Below are 19643 nucleotides of genomic sequence, written 5' to 3'. Positions count from 1 at the left end.
CAGATAATTGGGAGAGGAGGGGCCCAACATAGCTAAACCCCAAAGTTGGCCGCACTTTCAGGCTTTGGGAATCAGGCGCGTCACCGACCTGTACGATTTCCCCTCTCTGTCCTTGCTCGCCTGCAAATCCTGACCCCCGTCCCCACTGCGGAGAAATCTCCTAAGAGACGGCTGCCGGCGTAGCTTCTGCGCCCAGGAGGCGTGGAGCAGAGGGCGCGGGAGCTAAGCACTCTGCGGCCACTCTCCCCGCGCAGAGACGAGAGGGAGGGGCCGGCGGGGGCCGGGCAGCACCAGAGGCGGCGCGCGGGGCTGGCGGCGGCTCAGTCTCCTCCCGAGCCCAGCCCCGGCCGGCCAGAGCGGCGGCGGGCGACAGTCGGAGCCGGAGACCGGGCCTCGGAACAGGGAGGCGGAGAGCCAGAGAAAGCGGCGGACCCGAGTGGAGGGCCGCGCTCGGGCCCCGCCGCGTGCGCGTCCTCCTGGCGGATCCCGGTAAGTGCGGGCGGCCGAGTCCCCGCCAGCCTCCAGGCTTGGTGGCCGCAGCGGTCGTTGTCCCCGGATCCGGTGGCGCGCATCCCGCCGCTGCATCACAGCCTCACAGGTGGCTCCGCGGTGGACGTGGGTACCCCAGGCCCCGGCAAGGAGTTAGCTAACTCTCTCCGCCCAGGGACGCGGTTTCGAGCCCCCAGCTTCTTCTACCCCGACCGCCCTGGCTTCCGGCTCCGAGGTGGGGGGCGCGGAGGGGCAGGGCCTGCCGTCGGAGTAGACGCGCGGGAGGAAAGCTCCCCTTCCCCAAACCACCCATAAACGGTTCGGGGAGATGCGGGCCAAGCGCCTTCCCAAGCTGCGTCTATGCTTGCTAGTGGGGCGTCTGTCCTTTAGTTTTATTTTCCTATTAACCCACCAAGGAAACTTTGGGACCACACAAAGCAAAGTTGGGGCGAGGCTGGGGGTGCACTTCTCCAGCAGGGGCAGCTCCCCTGGAGCGAAGCGGCGGGTTTGCAGGGGGGAGCAGGCTTGCTGGAGCTGACCCTGCGCCCTGGGAGTTGAGTCTGTCCCTGCGTGTAGCCCTGGCCAGGCATTGTGACAATCCCCGGAGCGCTGTGAGTCGCTTAATCTTTGGTGCTAAGCGTCGACATCTGCAGCCAGCCAAGAATCTCTGATGGGTAGCAGCATCTTAGCCTGGTTTGACTTGTGTTCTTGCTCTGCTCTGCAAACCTGAGCTCCAGCTAATCTCGGTGTTTAACTGGCGTGTGTTTAATTAGCTTATTTTACACCTGAGATGATCTCGGCGAGCCTCTAAAATGAAATCGTTAATGTAAAAAACAACAACCGTGTTTTTAAAGAAAAATTTAAATAGGAGCCTTCAGAATATCCGCTGTCGTGTCTAGATATCTAGTTTTATCCATCTCTGTGGGATAGAGAATGAAAACTGCTTGAAATTCTAGCCTACTAGAAGAGTCGGTGTCGGGGCTCTTTTTGTCAGATGTTGTGGACAGAGGTGTTGCTGCAGCTTGCTTATTGTCTACGAAATACACATTGAGTCTCCAGAAATAACCTACTTGTTAGGAGCTGTTTGATTTACTATGCTGTCTAATTTACATATGACTAAATGTTTTTAAAAACAAGCTTTAGCTGAAAACAATATCTGGATGTTTAGGGAAGACGGTCCATGTCACCAGAACATTCTTTTGTAAACTTAAATTTTTAAAGGACTGTTTTCCTGCATCAGACATAGGAGAAGCTTTTCATGAAAAATAAGACGCTGAGATCTTTATGTGTATAGAAAAAGAGTGCTGACTCCTCCGGCACTCAGTGCTTTCAAATGACAGATTAAATCAGAAAATTGTGCCTTTAACTGGAATTATATAATTGGGTTGAAAGAAAACACAATGAGTAATTATTGGTTGTCAAGTACTTAGGTAGTTCTAAAAGAAGTGGTATCTTTTATCACTGGGCGGTTATTTGTTACATGATTAAAGGTGGGATAAACTGATAGATTTTCATCTACAAGGTGTTTTTTTTTTATATTTAACACACACTTCTACATAGTCTAATGGACATGGGGCTTACCAATATGTTTGAGCATATAAATACATGATTGCTATAAGTGCTTACTAGGTGCCACATCCTATTCTAAATGTTTCCTCTTCAAAGCAGTCCTTGGTGGCAGATGCTGTAATTGTTCTTATTTTTGGGATGGGGAAATGGAGGCACAGTGAAGTGAACTAACTTACCCAAGGTCAAATCCAGGATGGGACTTCATCATACCCGGAAGTTCTTTTTGTAGAAAAGACTTATGATTTTGTCATTTACTTATCCTTGTTTTAATTTTTCTTTAAGCATAAATGTCGAAAATATTTCCTGTGAAGCATAAGAACCCCTGATTGTGGAAGGGTCCCACAAGCACTGTTGACTGCAAAGTGAAGAGAACTATGAGAGAGCCATCTGGTTGAGTCTACCATCAGAAGACCACCACATCCACCAGAAAACCCAGGATGGATCTGCACCAAAGCACTGCCATCCCTTTCCTAGAGAAATGGTGTTTGGAGAAGTCACTCTCTGGCTACAGGAGACATTATAATGTCAGGAAAAAACTGAAGTTAATTCGAATCTTGGGCCTTCTCATGGGCCTAGTCGCCATTAGCACTGTCTCGTTTTCAATCAGTGCCTTTTCTGAGACGGAGACCCAGAGCACAGAAGAGGCCATGGGGGCAAGTGGCTCTAGCGCCATACACGGTTACCATCAGAGAACTCTCTTAGATTTAAATGACGAGATCCTGGATTATACTCCACAGCCCCCTCTTTCTCAGGAAGACACATCTGAGAATGCTACAGATCATGCCCAAGGAGACTACCCAAGAGACATCTTTTCCCTCGAGGAGCGAAGAAGAGGAGCCATCATTCTGCATGTCATTGGAATGATCTACATGTTCATAGCCTTAGCCATTGTCTGTGATGAGTTCTTTGTTCCCTCTTTGACTGTCATCACTGAGAAATTGGGCATATCTGATGATGTGGCAGGAGCCACCTTTATGGCTGCGGGGGGCTCTGCCCCTGAACTTTTCACATCTCTCATAGGGGTATTTATTGCTCACAGCAATGTTGGCATAGGCACAATCGTGGGCTCAGCGGTGTTCAATATCCTCTTTGTCATTGGCATGTGTGCTCTGTTTTCTAGAGAAATCTTAAACCTGACATGGTGGCCGCTCTTTCGGGATGTGTCCTTCTACATCGTTGACTTGATCATGCTGATCATATTTTTCCTGGATAATGTTATCATGTGGTGGGAAAGCTTGCTTCTCTTGACAGCTTACTTTGGCTATGTGGTTTTCATGAAATTCAACGTCCAAGTAGAAAGATGGGTGAAGCAAATGATAAACCGCAATAAAGTCGTCAAGGTGACAGCTCCAGAGGCCCAAGCGAAGGTTGGTGGTGGTAATTGTTTATTTAATGTTCTGAATGATTATTTATTTGAGATCTACCACTTTCTTAATGGGATGGGGTTTGGGGCTAACGTGGGTAGCAGATTGCTTTCTGCAGTTCTGTGATAGCCAGACTGACGGGGCAGTTGTAAACATAATTTGGGGATATTCTGGTGGATGTCTCCTGAATTCCCAAGCTCCTGGCTTCCGAGTTAAGCATTGATGAATACAGGTTATGTAAGTGGACTTACATAAGTGGACTTACAGAGTGGACTCAACAGTTATTTGCATCTGGAAGTAGGCATAATGATTTAATGAGCAATTTAATTTTCACAGGAGTGTGTGTGTGTGTGTGTGTGTGTGTGTGTGTGTGTGTAACTCAGCAAGTTGCAGGTATTTTTTTTTTTTAAGTAGGTATGTGACAATGATCAAGAACCTTCTTTTTAAAGACGTTTAAGGAAGAAAGTTTGCTTGTGTCATCAGAGCTGTACCTTTAAGTGAGCATCAGGGCCCAAAAGGACTGGTCATTGGAAATGGTCACAGCCATTTTTCTTAATCCACAAAATGATCTTCAGACCACTTGACCAGGAGCTGATGGAGATCCATGAGAAAGTGTCATTGCCAAGCCCTGCTGTCTGCCTCCATGGCTTGATGGCCCACTTTGCATGCCATGATAAATATGACCCAAAATAATTTTACAGTAGAATTTGAGGGAGTTTCATGATAAGAGTGGCCATCCTTCCACTTAGATGGTGAGCACATTGGTATAGGGCTGAGAATGAATTGCTCTGCAAAAAGGTAAACCAATTTTTAAAAATAATGGATAAACAACACCAAAAAATCTTGGGTTAAGTATATAATGAAGTTCTGATTTATATCCTAACATTGGAATGTTGTCTCTGAATGTGATTTTAAACAGAAAACCAAAATACATATGCAGATTTTTCATACGAGCATCTGGGGGAAATCTCATGTATGCAAAAAACAGATGTTGAGTGGAGGGTGAGATATTTTATAAAAAAAAAAGATATTAACTTAGCATAATTCCTTTATGTTCAGACTGGATGACCACCCATCATTTTTGTAGCAACCATGACATGGAAGCAAAAAACAAAAACAAACAAACAAACAGAAAACCCAAAAAACCAAAATGCCAATAATACTATTTATTATGTGTAAAAGAAAAATGTTTTCTACTATATTTTTTCTGACATTTCACTCAGCATATGGTTGTTTGTTAGAAACTGTAGTAAAAAAAAAAAGTTATTTAGCTGTAGACATGGCAAGTAAGCTTTCAGATGTTAGAACGAATATATATCCTTGCGGGCATCATTGGACCCCTCTTCCTGCTCTAATTTTGTAGCCAAAAGGATGATCCCTCAAGCCTGATTGCTAGTTTGAGCAGTTCACATTAATAATCTATGTGTTTATTTCAATTAGAGTACTTAATAATTGCCAAGGGAAGGGCATATTTGTTTAGAGCAAAGGAAACAATTTGTCATCTTATAAATACACATCAAGGGTAAAAAGTCTTTTCGAGGGCTCAGTATATTTTTGTTTTGTTTCACACCAGTGGAACTTCACTAACTTAATCACAGATTCTGCTGCAGGTTATACTGACAACATTTGTGATAAAGGAATTTACAGAGCAATCCAAAGGTATATTTAGAATGCAGGGGGATTTTATATTATGATTTGAGGAGGAGCTGGTTCTGCACGTTTGGGAATAACTTTTTAAATACAGTTTACAGGCAATATTTAATCAATTATAAACCATTCATTAAAGGAGCTCTGGCAGGATCTTTACCTATACAGTAGGTGACTCCATGTCATTTTTGTACTTGAGAGTTAGCGGCTTAGGCTGACAATCCTTAGCAGTTGTTATGCAAATCCATAATTCAGTGCTATGCTTAATATTGTACAGTTTTTAAATTTGGAAATTCTGGGTTTACCTAGTTTAAAAAGGGAGTAGATTGGATTCATATCTATTTCTCCTGTTTTTTATTTTCCCCCCAAACTATGTTGACTGTAGTATTTACCTTATTAGCACTAAGTAGCTTTAATTTATTCCTTTTAATCATTATTATTTCTTTTGGCATTCAATAACTACATTGAACTATAAATTATCATGAGAATAGAATTTTTTTACACGTAGCTATGTCTTGTTTGGTGTTCCTCAAAAATGCTAGAATACATTTCTTAGGGGGAACAGTGCATAATGATAGGAGATTTCCTTTAGGAAATTTCACCTTGCCGATTTCATTTTGAAGTGTCGTTGGAAAAAATTTTTTTTTGTTTCAGCTGTTAGTCTTTATCATATGCTTGATTTCAGAATCTCATGGAGGTTTTGCTGCTCAAACACTGAACATAAGCTGTCCCAAACAGGGATGAGTCTTTGAGTGTGGCCATCTAGTTCTCTAATCTGTAGAGTTGATTTCTAACGACATACCCCACCATTCTACAGAAGCCAGTGTTTCTGATATCATCAAACCATGCAGTTAAGAGACCCTAACCCAAATGCAGCCCTCAGTGAAGTCTTCATGGAGAGGAATGAACTGTACAAGAATTTAGGAAGAAAAATAGCATGTTTTTTGTGGTTGTCTGTGTACAACTATGGAGCATGGGAGTTTGGGAAACTAGAGGAAACATATTTTAGATGTTCTTACACATATCATCCACGATTCTTGCTAAAAAATCATCAGCTCCGCTGCGCTCTTGGCAGTGAACTGTTTTGGAAACTATTTGCTTCAGAGGCAAGTTGAAAATTCTAATTTGGTTCCATTATTGAGGATATATGTCATGGGGCAACTAGGAAACATGGAAAAATGTGAGCTGGCATATTTCTTCATAGTTACAGTAATAGTTTCTCATCTCATTTAATTTTTACACCCTATGTGTGGTTTTTATTTGTTATTACTATTATTTCTTTTAGTGATAAGAATATCCTTTTTGAAAAGTTGTGTGATGTCATGACAGGGTAAATTTATCTGGGACACTGACTCATGGTAAAAAAGGGTTTTGACCTCAGTCTCTAATCAGCCGGGTGATCTCAGAAGTTATATAAACTCTTTGAGCCTCGGTTCCCTAATTTGGACATGAAAATAATAATGCCAAAAAAAAAAAAAAAAAGAAAGAAAGAAAGAAAGAAAGAAAGAAAAGAATAATGCCTACTTCATGGAGCTAGGAAAATTATTAAATGAAGAAATGAATGCTAAGCACCTAACATAGTCCTTGGCAAACATGGGTTGTTCAATAAATGTTAGCTCTTTTCCTTTTATAATCTGTTCTTAAATGAAAAGTGAGTCAAAATAAATTATTTTTTAAGATTTATTTATTTAGTTGAGAGAGAGAGAACGTGAATGTGAGTGGGGGGAGGGACAGAGGGGAGGGAAAGAGAGAATCTCAAGCAGACTCCCCGCTGAGCACGGAGCCTGCTGTGGGGCTCCATCCCACGACACTGAGACCATGACCTAAGCTGAAAACAAGAGTCTGACGCTCAACTGACTGAGCCTCCCAGGCACCATTAAAATACATTATTTTAAATTCAAGAATTTCACATTTTTTAAAAAACTGGAATTCATGCCAGTGAATCACTGAGTTAAGCAGGTCATTGTCTCCCTTTGGGGCAGAGACTGTTTGTCACAGTATGATATTTATAAGCCCTCGTTCACATAGAGTGAATACATGCAGGCTAGGTATTATCATAAACTCTAAGGAAACCTCCAAATGCATTTATTGTCCTGAAATTTTATTGTGTAGACTTTTGCTTGAAATAAGTAAGCCGTGAACTGGGGTTGAGAAATACTGATGCTGAGCAGAGATTTTTGTTTTAAGTGTATTCTTATTTATATTCTAAAAAAAACCTCTCCAAATTGGTCAGGAATAACTCTGAATCCTGCAGGATGTGAAGCCACAGAATCTCAGGACATCCAGAGCATTTTACGGTGCTTCTGGTCCCTTGATCTGTTACTGTGCTAGGCCGTCATTGGCCTAGAAAGCAGCTGTCCATGGTATTTAACTTCTTCTGAGATTTGGCATTATAATCTGACAGCAAGTCAGCCCAGTTCTGATGAAGAGGACGGTCTAAATAAAGGCGCTTAAAGCTGGATCGTGGAAGGGTAGGCTAGTTAGTAGTTTAGGTGTCCTTTGCTTTATTCAGTTTGTATATTCCTGAAAAGTTGTTTGTAAATAGAGTTTTTGTGGTTCAGATTGTTATTAATGTTCATGAGAAAAACAAAACCAGAACAATACTATAAATATTCCTCACAAAGTGAAGTCATTCTTATAAGGTGCTACACCACAAATAATCTTATCAATCCAAGTGTGTAGGTCCAAGGTTGCTTATGGCACGGAAGATTCTAGATATTCAACCTTTGTTTCCTTTCTTAGTAAATGAATTAGTAAAATTCCTGTACAAACTTCAAGGAAGGTAAGGTAAGATCATCTTTATAATAAACAAATGGATAGTATTACTTAGCAGATTTGGAAACTCTCTGTCCTTGTCACAAGAAAGAAAATTTAGGCATTAAAATTCTTACCTGAGGGTGTCTGGGTCGCTCAGTTACTTAAGCAACGGCCTTGGGCTCAGGTCATGATCCCGGAGTCCTGGGATGGAGTCCCACATCAGGCTTCCAGCTCTGTGGGGAGTCTGCTTCTCCCTCTGACCTTCTCTTCTCTCATGCTCTCTCCCACTGTCTCTCTCTCAAATAAATAAATAAAATCTTTTAAGAAAATCTTAACTGACTAGATGTCTGTGAATGTAGTATATTTATCTAGGAATACAACATGGCACTCTTTTCCTTGCTTTCTTTCCTTCTACTTATATTAAAAGCAAACGCTTTGGTTACTGCATGTGATTCGGAGAGTGAACAGGCATTTCAACAGACCCAGAAAGCCCAGCAGATTTTAATACACAGAAGTCAGATTACATTTGGCTTTTCATCCTTGCTTCTCTGATTTCTCCAGTAAGAGAAGACCTAAACTTTGTGAATCCTGGCAATCTTGAGAGCAAGGATTTACCACCATTTCCCTTCCTTCCTCCCTTCCTGCTTTGTCCATCACCCCCCATTCCTTCTTCCTTTTTCTTTACTTTTCTCTCTGCCTCTCTCTCTTTCTGGCAGAACCAGAACATTTGTGTTTTAACTTTAATAAAGAATGGGATTCCTATGTTGAACACTTCTTTGGTTGTTGGGGAGGCAAGTACATCTTCAGTGTAGATGGTTTCATTTTCTCATTCTTTTATTTTCAAGCTTCTTTTGTTTTCAATAACTCCCTAGTAGGCAGAATATAGCTACATTTTGCTTAATTCAGTTTGACAATCATTATCTTTTAACTGGAAAGTTTCATTTATTTACATTGATTGTCATTACTGTTACATTTGGATTCTTTCTATTATGCTACTTTTTACTTTCTATTCATTCTGATCCTTCTGTTTCTTTTTAATTTTTTCTTCCCCCCCCCCTTTTTTTTTTGGAGAGGAGGGGCATTGAATTATTTTCCTTAAATTTCTTTTTCCCTTTAATAGTATGGGATTTATACACTCTATTTCTATTCTTTTAGTGTTGGCCTATAAATTTTAATATGTATAATTAACATAGTATAGGTTAATTACACTCCTGCCAAATAACCCAAGGACCTTAGGACATTTTAACCCTATCACTTCTCCCTGTTGTATATGACCCAAAGTCCATGATTTAAGTTCTGTCTTCATGTTTGATAACAGCTTTATTGATGTATAACTTCATTTTTTTAACCCTACAAACTAGACGTTGTCATCATGCCATTGGTGATTTTAGACTTACCCATTTTTACCAGCTTTCCCCCTCCTCACTCTTTTCTTCTACTGACTTAGATTTTTCGTAAGTTCCTTTAGCAAGAATCTATTCCTAGTAGGTGCTCCTGTTTGTATTTGCTTACCGATGAATTTTGCTTTTAATCCTGAAAGACAGTGTGGGTAGAAAATTACTTTCTCATTTGACTTGGAAAATTATATTCCACTGTCTCTGGCTTCCATTTTTGAGGTTGAAAAAAACAAAAACAAAAACGCTGTAAGTGTAAATGTTGATCCTTTGCAAGAAATCTGTCTTTTCTCTTTGACTATATTTAAGGTTTTTCTCCTTGTTTCTGGTGGTTACTGTTTTCGTTATGCCATGTCAGGTATTGTTTTCTCATTTATTTATCCCCAACTTGTGATTTGCTAGACTTCCTGATTTTGGAGATTAGTGCATTCTACCAGTTTCTGCTCTACCTCATTCTTCCTACGGTCTTGTAGAATTCCGATTAAACAGATATCCCATCTTAACCCATCTACCACATCTTGTAACTGCTCCTTTTTTTCTGTCTCTGTCCCTCATTCTGCTCCTTTCTTTATGTCGACCTCCTAGTTTCTAATTTTCTCTTCAATTTTGTCTAATCTGCTCTAGAGCTCATCCATTAAGTTTCTAACATTATTATATTTTTCATTTCTAGAAGTTTTCTTGTGGCTCTTTCTTATCTGTCAGGTTGACTTTCATTGTTTCTTATTCCTTAACCATGTATTGACTTCTTTTATTTCTTTAGAAATTTTTAAATTCACTTATATTTCGTAATCAATATTCTTAGTGACAATGTTCTTGCAGATCTACTGTTTGCTGTTTTGCTGATTCTCGATCATGTAGTGTTGTTTTCTTACATATGTAGTGATTTAAAAAACAAAAAACTGAATTCCTATCCCTTGGAACTTTACCCATGGGAAGTCATTGAGGCCTGGGTTTTAAGTGTGTTCTTCTGAATAGGAATGTATTTGTTCTTCGGCAGGTGACTGATAACACAACCAGCCTGGCATCATTCTAACCTAGATGTTTGACTTTTTCTACCCATGTAGTGTGAACTCAGACTCCAAACCCATGTGAGTGAGCCAGTGATAGAAATTTTTAAAGGATTTGTGCTTACTTGGTGGTGTTGATTCTAAGAAACCCCTGACTCCTCACTAACATAGATAATTTTAAAAACATTATGTCCAAAATTTTGGGATATGATCTACTGAGAATTGTTTTTCCAAATATTTGGTCTATTATATTGCCAAAAATATATGTTTCAGACTGTGGGTTTTTCAGAAGATAATGCATATAACAAGAGATACTGATATGAAATTTTAACTGAGTACTCTCAGAGTGTTTCATGCAGCCTAACCACCACAATAAAGCTTCTCATCAACAAAAATCCTACCAATGGTGAATTTGGAGTCAAATCTAACAGGCAATTCTAACCAAGTTATTTGGGACCACTTTAACTTTGCCTTTTAAATAATATTTTTACCAGATACGAAAGTAATATATTCATTTTACAGGATTTTAAAAACACATCAAAATATATTAAAGAGATTTAAAATAAACCATAATCTCTCCATGGTACCATCCAAAAATAATTCTGCATGTTTGCATGTATTCTTCCAGACTTTTCCCACATGCACATACACACACGTATATTCACATATGTATCTAAGTATTTAGATAAATTGGAACATATTGGACTTGCATAACTTTAAACTTGAGTTTTTAACATTTCAGTTTTTTAAGATTTCATTTATTAGAGAGAGAGAGAGAGAGAGAACATGCAAGAGCATGGAGAAGGGCAGAGGGAGAAGCAGACTCCCCACTGACGGGGGAGCCCAAGTCAGCGCTCAATCCCAGGAACTGTGAACTGAGCTGGAGGCAGATGCTTAACTAACTGAACCACCCAAGTCCCCCCATTTAATTTTTTTTTTGTTTAACTTGACTATTTATGACTATTTCCTCATATCATTAAATGTAATTCCTTGTTTAGTATTATTGTAAAAAAAATTCCTTTTCATATTATAAAATATTGCAAATATATCACTACTATAAAAAATGGTACAACAAAGAGCCTTACATACACACACATTCTGATTACAGAAAAACAGGAATTCTGGATCAAAGTTTATGAGCATTTTAAAGGTTCTGCTACATTGCAACATACTTGGTAGTGTTGACTATTATCATTTTTAATGTATTTATGTTTTCACAGTGAAAATAACATTTTGTTGTGTTAATTTGCATTTCTCTGAGAGGTGGCATATGGAAAAATATGTTTATTGAGAATTAATTTTTAATAGGTTGCCAGTTTGCTGTATATCTTTTGTGTCATTTTTAATGTTTTTATGATGATTCGAAGATCTCTTACAAGTATATGTTGAGAATCACAAACATTCGCTTTCTTTTTTTTTTTTTTTTTTTTTTTTTTTTTTTTTTTTTTTTTTTTTTTTTTTTTAAATTTTTACTATTCTTTTTTTTTTTTTTAAAGATTTTATTTTTTATTTATTTATTTGACAGAGAGAAATCACAAGTAGGCAGAGAGGCAGGCAGAGAGAGAGGAGGAAGCAGGCTCCCTGCTGAGCAGAAAGCCCGATGTGGGGCTTGAACCCAGGACCTGGGATCATGACCTGAGCCGAAGGCAGCGGCTTAACCCACTGAGCCACCCAGGCGCCCACAAACATTCGCTTTCATCCCTCTCCATTATTTCCACACTCATATGAAGCCAGGAGGTTTTTGTGTTTTTTGTTTTAAAGGATGAACTATTTTGAAGGAGGCCTTATGACTCAGGAATTGGGAGACGAGGTTCCCAGGGACTGGCCATATGACCTTCGGGGGAGTCTGTTCCACCTAAGACCCCTGTTTTCTCATCTGGGAAATGGGAAACTTGACCCGGATGACCTAAAATGTTGCTTCCAGCTTGTGTTTCTGTCCTTGGAAGCTCTAGTGTATCCTATGTGGAGTACTAATAACCTAATACATTTACCTAAAACAGAAGGCCAGACCCTAACCATACCCATGCCACCAAACTCTGTTTCTAAATTCACTTGCCTGTGCTATTTTCACGCAAATGACTTATTGGCTTTGCCAAGCAATAATCTTGCCTTGGGCATATGGTGGGAGGTATTGGTTCCAGACAAGAGAACAAATCGCTTGGGAGAAAGTCATTTAAAGTTTACAGCAGGATTCTAGACCTACTCAGCATTTGTGGCTTTTAGCTGGGAAGACTCACCTTGGCAGCTCCGTGTGCATCCCTGGGACACTTGTCTCTCCACAGTTGAGAGAAGAGAGAGGTCTCTTCTGGTTGTGTGCTTCTTACCAGGTCCTTACTCCAGCAACCCTCAAATAAAGATCATCTCCACCTGCGTATCAGGAACCTGAGAGTCAGGAAACATAAGGGATTGCCTGAGGTCCCAATCGAGTGGTATTAACCTGCATTTGAACTTGGGTCTGACTCCTAAATGCCGGCTCTTCTCCTGGTGCTTCTCACTGGATAGCTGATGATAAAGACAAGCGCAAACCCCCAAATTCGATTCACATTTCGTATTAGGCTCTGTTCAGTTAGTGACTTTCAGATATTTTTTACCATGACCTCCAGTAGAAATCCGTTTCCATTCTCACCCATCATGTTGCACAGTGTGTGTGCATGCACACAGACATAGGATCATGCTTACATACACACACAAAAATAATCTAAGTGTGATGCACTTTTTATTGCTTAAACTTCCCATGTTATCAAAAAACCAATTGCAGCCCTCTCTAATTTCTTGACCCACCCATCAGTTGTCACCTGAGTTTTAAAAAATAATATCATGTTAAGAAATTTCCTTTTTCTCCTCTTCCTCTTCGCAGGGTTGGCCTGAAATTCTGTACTAGTTCACTGCACAAGGGCATCTTTCTGACCAAGGGGATGAATAGGGACAGAAAGTCAGACATCAATCTGCTGGATAAGCTGTGTGCTTTGGTTTGGAACCGTGGCTGCCCAGAGGAAGGGTGCCTTTTCTTCATTCAGCCAAAGTGCCCTTTGGGCTGGTGGTGGCTTTGCTTCATACCCTCAAAAACTTCTCTTTATAATTGACTGTTTAGAGTCTCAGACCGTGGATCTATGGGGACCCTTATGTGTACACAAAGGCATGCTGATGTTCATGATTGGGACCATTTCAGGCATTTAGTCAGATCCACGTGTCATCTCAGCTTCCTCCCCCAGCACACACTGTGTCCACGTTCAGTTAGGTCACTTCCACCCACAGATTTCTACAGCGTCCTAAAATGCCACCATCCGCCTAGCTATGTCTTGCTCTCTGGCTCTGACATAGACTGATTGCAGGCGAAGGAAGGGGCAGATCAAAGCATGATACGCTCCCTGAGCCTCGACTCATCCTCGTTTCCCAGGGAGCTTGTCATCGGGTGGCAAAGAAATGTGCATGAAACTGGGAGATGAAATCAGAGGAAAGCAGAACCTTGGCGAGAATACCAAAGCTGCATTTCAATTAGGTTGGTTTCCTTTTTTTTTTTTTTCCCAAAGGCTGGATTTGTAAGCCAAATGATGCAGACGTGGTTCTCATGCTGGTAAAAACTGGTGGGTTTGGAAAGGGTCCTGGCACGAGGCCGTAGTAAAGTCACGCTTCACGCTTACAGCTTTAAAGGATACACTCAGAATCTGCACTGGCAGGAACCAAGCCTGGAGAGTAATGTCCTTTCTATCCCACAGAGTGGTGGTCTAACCCCAGTCCAGGCTCTTTGGCCACAGACATCTCTCCTCTTTGACAATAAAAAGGCCAGTATATCTCCTAGGTCCCCACCAGCTCTGATAACTCTGTGCTTCTCCATTATTTTTGAAAAAAGATTTTATTTATCCATTTGAGAGAGAGGGCAAAGGAGTCGATGAGGTGTGGGCAGGGGGAGAGGGAGAAGCAAGCCTAATGTAGGGTCCCCCAGGAGCACAACCTGAGCCCCAGACAGATACTTAACCAATGAGCCACCCAGGTGCCCCTGTTTTTTTTTTTTTTATAAGATTTTTATTTATTTATTTGACAGAGAGAGAGAGAGACAGAAATCACAAGTAGGCAGAGAGGCAGGCAGAGAGAGGGGGAAGCAGGCTCACTGCTGAGCAGAGAGCCCGATGCGGGGCTCGATCCCAGAACCCTGAGACCATGACCTGAGCCGAAGGCAGAGGCTTAACCCACTGAGCCACCCAGGCGCCCCGCCCCTGTGTTTTTTGACTAATGGGAAAGAAACAAGTATATGCCTGTAATTATGGACTGGCCAATAGAGGAGGTGATCAGGTAATGAAGCCCTGAACTTGCCTCCTTCCACGGGCTTTTCCAATTAAGGAGCCCTATCGGAGCAGCTTAGTTCCTTCGGAGGGGTAATGACGGCTGCCTTACCCATCCGCAGGACCTTCCTGGAAAGGGCCAAGTTTCCGGTGCACTGTAAGTCCCTTTCTCTCTTACTGTTTGATGGATGTTGAACTGAGCAAGCAGGCAACTGGTAGAAACACAGGTTTCACCTTCAGCAGCCCTCTTCCTCCCACTTAAATCTGCTCATCTGTTGCTCTAACCTCTCAAGTCGACTGGCTTGGTTTCGTTTTTCCAGGCCTCCGGATAGCAATTAAATACATGTCGAACCACTTCTATTATTTTAGGTCTGTGGTAGACCCTGAGCATGGGTGTGTTTCAGAAACCTGGGACTTTGTTTTCTGAGACTAAGTACGACAATGAAGGTTTAACATGATGGAATTATTATTTAAGCCTGGGAGAGAGTGTGGCCATCCTAGCTGTACAATCCTGGGCAAGTTACTCAGCCTCTCTGGACTTACCTTGGCTTATCTATAAATTCGGAAAAATAATAGAATTTTCTTCATAGAGAGGCTGTGAGTTTTGATGCAGCTGCGCAGGAAAAGTGCTCAGCAGAGTGGGGTCCCACCTGCCTACCCAAAGATGCCCTACTCCTGACCTCTTTTCCTGTCAGTCCCTTCCATGTGCTACTAGCCCCTGTCCCTAAGTCCAGTGTCTCTACCCCCAACCCACAGCTCCCCAGGGTGTTTTCCTCCTGTCATTTCAGGACCTTGCTGCCATGCCTCCCACGCAGCCATATGAAGAGGCAGTTGCCCCAACTAATCCCCAACTAATAGCTCAATCCTCAGTGTCCGGACTTGAACCTGCTTTCCCTCTGTTGTTGCAGAGGATTAAGAGAGAAGCAGTTTCCCTATCTATGACACTGAACCTCACTCAGCTGTGAAATTCTCCTGTGCCCTCCTGTCACTGCCCTGTAAATGCATTTACTCTTTTCTTATGTGCACCATCAATATGTAATCTTAGCTTGTCATGTCTCCATCCGGTCATGGCTCTTCCTTATGTTGGTTTGTCAGCATCTGTATTTTCTGCCTTGGATTCAGTCACCGCCCTTGACTCAGGGACTAACCAATCGCATTTGCAGTGTTTGTTCCCAGGCTCCTAGGTAAAAGTGCAAAGGGCACCTAATGCCCTTTGAGAGGTTGGTAATGGTGGTGATGAGTGTTTGTGATGAAAAGTCTGGGTCCGGAAAAAAATCATAACATGAGTGGCTTATGTACTAAAGTCAAGTGGCAAACAACAGTTTTCCAACTTAAGAAATACATCATTAGAAATTCCCCAGTTCCTTCAGGTTGCAAGTATGGGTATCAGGATGGGTAAGGGCACCCAATTCTAAAAGTTCAATCACTCCAGCTATAGCTTTAAGAATTTTTTTGAGATATAATTTATTACAGAATATTATATTCTATATTCTGTTATTATAAAGAAAAATATTTATTTATTATATAGAATTATAATCTCCCACAGGATTTACCCTAAGTGTATACAATTCAGTGGTTCTTAGTATATTCGCAGAATTGTAAAACCAGCACACTATCTAATTTTAGAACATTTTCATCACCCCAAAAAGGAAACTCTATGCCTATTAGTAGTGGTTCTTCCTTTCCTCTCTCCCACAGGCCCTAGAAGCCACCAGTCTACTTTCTGTTGCTGTAGATTTGTCTGTTCTGGACATTTCATAGAAATGGAATCACATGATACATGGCCTTTTGTGTCTGAGTTCTTTCACTTAGCATAATGTTTTGGAGGTTTATCCCTGTTGTAGCCTTTTTATGGCCAAATATTCTCCTACACAGCTGGACCACATTTTGCTTCTCCATTCCTCAGTTTATGAACACTGAGATTCTTTCCATGTTGGGGGCCATCATGAATCATGTTGCTTTGAACACTTGTGTACAAGTTCTGTGTGGATGTATGTTTTCAGTTCTCTTTGGTCTAAACTTAGGAGTGAAATCGATGGGTCATATGTTCACTCTATGTTTAACATTTTCAGGAACTGCTAAACTGTTTTCCCAAGTGGCCACAGCGTTTTGCATGCCTACCAGCAATGTATGTTCCAGTTTCTCTCTGCCAGCATTGGTTACTATGTCTTTTTTATTGTACCCATCCCAGTGGATGTGAAATGGTACCTTATCGTGATTTTGATCTGGATTTCCTTGAAGGATGATGATGTTGAACATCTTTTCATGAGCTTATCGGCCATTTGTATATCTTCTCTGGAGAAATGTCTATTCAAATATTTTGCCCCTTTTAAAATCAGGTTATTTGCCTTATTGTTGAGTTTAAGAGTTCTTTGTATATTCTGGATACAAGTCCCTTACCATATATATGATTTGCAAATATTTTCTCCTATTGTGTGGGTTGTTAAGGAATGTGCTCCATAGATGAGGCAGTTCCTAGACTGGGGACCCTAGAGTCTCCAAGTTGTTCTAGGCATACTTCTATCTAGAGTGGTTTGGGTCCCTTGGGTCCAACCCTAAAGCTGCCTCTTTCCTTGAGCTGGTCTTGAGAAAAGATCGATCCCCTTGAAGTTAAGGACTGGAAAAGGATTCAGGTTTTTGTGGGGTCCACGGCTTCCTGATTGTGGAGATTGTGGGAACGTGTGAATTTACTTGAACTTTGGTCCCTGGGTATTTGTGGTCTGCTGGCAGCATTACCCCTTCTTACCTACTCTTGATTCTTCCCTGTATTATCTGAGAGAGTTTCTTGTCATCAGATCCCCTTCCCCACATCTTACCCAGAAGCCCTTGTCAGGAAAGAAGCTGGGCCCCTGGCCTTCACTTCCAGATGAGACCCTTGCCCATTCTCCCATCTGGACCTTGGCGCTTAGCTTTCTGTATCTTGGTTGTGGGCCAGTCCTGTCCATTTCCCCCTTTCCCCCCAGTATAAACCTTCCTACTCTAGGCTCTGGGAACATTTGCCTCTATCTTAAACAAAATTTTGTAAGTATATGGTGCAGCATACAGTAAATAATAACAATATGGTCATGATCTACTCCATCATTGTCTACCATAAGCAGTAATTGGATGAACCTGATTAATGAGCTCGCTCTGAAAGTAAAGAGACCTTCTCCAAGCAAGCACGCTTATACCATGCAGTCGTGGTACAAAAATACACAATGGTTTCAAAGCTCCAGCAGTTTCCGAGGGGCTTAGGAACCATCTTCTCTCTTGCTCCTAGCTTTCTTCAGCTGCACAGTGACTGATGGCACGGCGGAGGGAGTTGTGTGGCCGTGAATAAGAGGCTGGTTTATTTATGTAAGTTCAGAGGGGCCAGGCTGCTCTCCTGATGCTTATTTTGAAGGACCATTACAAATCTGCTGTTCTCGGCGGCCTTTTATTTTAAGTCCAATTAAGTGCATAGCTACAAATAGCTTTGACCTTGAAAGCTAAGCGAAGGTGAGATGGGAAGACAGGCTCGGGAAGCATATGTTTTGGCATGTGCGCGCTCTACAAGTCATACACACTCAAGGAAAATAAATAGAACAGGACAAGATACTGTTGTGCTTTAGGAGGAAGAATTGGAATGCCCTGGGAAGTATCACCACATGCTTCACTGGTGGATAATCATAAACTGTGCTGAAAATGAATCCAACTCTCTCTCACTTCACTGGGGCTCTGGGAGACAAGCCCCCCAGATGCCCTGTGATGTCCGTGACATTCAGCGCCTCATCGGTGTATCTGCTCAGGCCACAGCCGAGCTGTGCTCTCAGCAGCCCCAGCTCAGGATTTCTATTATTTATTTGTAGTCAAACAGAGCCTAGAGTACCATACACCATTTCAGTTCAGTTTCTTGCAAATGTGGATCATTGGAAGACCCTTCTGTCGTTAAATAGCTCTTTTTGAGAATCTTATCAGCATGGGGCCTCGTATTAAGATTCTTAAAGTCCTAGAGTTGGATTATAGAGGTTTAAAGATTTTTTTTTCCTAGCCATCTTTACAAAAATAATATGCAATATTTTGTGATGTGCTGTGAGCTGCTCTTTGTGCTTCTTACCCTTAACCTCACAAGTCCAGGGGCAAAAATACTTGTTCAAGAATTTTACTGTTTCACTGAATGGCAGTTCTTTTTTTTTTTTTTTTAAATGTTATGTTAGTCACCATACAGTGCATCATTAGTTTTTGTTGTAGTGCTCCATGATTCATTGTTTGCATGTAACACCCAGTGCTCCATGCAGTCCGTGCCCTCATTAATACCTACCACCGGGTCATCCATCTCCCCACCCCCCTCCCTTCTAAAACCTTCAGTTTGATTCTTGGAGTCCATGAAGAAACAGTTTTGGTTTCTATGCAAATATTTTAAAATGTTTTTGTTTTCTTACTACCCCATTAAATGCTCCAACATTTCATGAGTTACATATGTGTCTATCTGTCCCCAGTTCTTTACATCAAGAAATGGGGGCAGACGACTTTCCCATTGTCTCATGGGATAGCGCAGTAATTGACAAGGTCATAGGAATGGGTCACCGTCTGAGCCCACAGGCGAGCAGGACTGCAGACACAGAGAGAGAGTGGCAGGCACTACATGAGCCTACTAGGACATAGGACCAGAAGGATTTCAAGCACATTTTCGTGTAAGGTTCACATACATTATCTTTATGGAAAGGACCACTCTAAGGTGAATATCCCAAAAAAACATTCGTGTAGTCATCTTAGGAGAATCATAAACCACTCTCTGGCAGTCTGTATTTGTATATGATTGTAATCTCATAAGCTTCTGTTTTTCTGGAAGTCCTGTGTCCAGAGGATCAGAACAGAACCAAGATCGAGGGCCAAGAGGACTTTGGAGAGCCTGATAGATACCAGAAGACCAAAGTTCTAAATTTCAGGCTCTTAATCATACAACAGCCCCATAAGCCTCTTTATAAGATTCGGTCGATATGTTTTCCCATAGGCAAAACTCAAATAGTTTAGGTTGCCTGGCTTCCCAGCCCAGAAAGAAATTAGAAGTGATCAACATAGTCTCTCTGGGGCAGGAGATGGGTAGAGCTCTGTATCCATGCACACAGACAGCAGGCCTGCCGCTGGCCTATTCACTATCCTTAAGCAGATTTTAAA

At 41.5% G+C, this 19643-nt stretch overlaps 1 protein-coding gene across 2 annotated transcripts in view; it reads left to right on the top strand.

The window, feature by feature from the left end:
* The first annotated feature begins 256 nt into the window (after nucleotides 1–256).
* Nucleotides 257–19643, top strand: part of SLC24A2 (solute carrier family 24 member 2) — a 248857-nt gene continuing 229470 nt past the window's right edge. For both annotated transcript variants that reach the window (XM_047700922.1, XM_047700921.1), the window contains exons 1-2: nucleotides 257–489; nucleotides 2341–3425. In XM_047700922.1, coding sequence (XP_047556878.1) covers nucleotides 2496–3425 — 930 coding nt within the window. In that variant the 5' untranslated portion in view covers nucleotides 257–489; nucleotides 2341–2495. The remainder of the gene's footprint in view (nucleotides 490–2340; nucleotides 3426–19643) is intronic.

This window comes from Lutra lutra, chromosome 13, assembly GCF_902655055.1.
Source record: "Lutra lutra chromosome 13, mLutLut1.2, whole genome shotgun sequence".
NCBI classification, from domain to species: domain Eukaryota; kingdom Metazoa; phylum Chordata; class Mammalia; order Carnivora; family Mustelidae; genus Lutra; species Lutra lutra.
The sequence above is the reverse complement of the archived record's forward strand: the minus strand, read 5'-3'. Positions and strand labels throughout refer to the sequence as shown.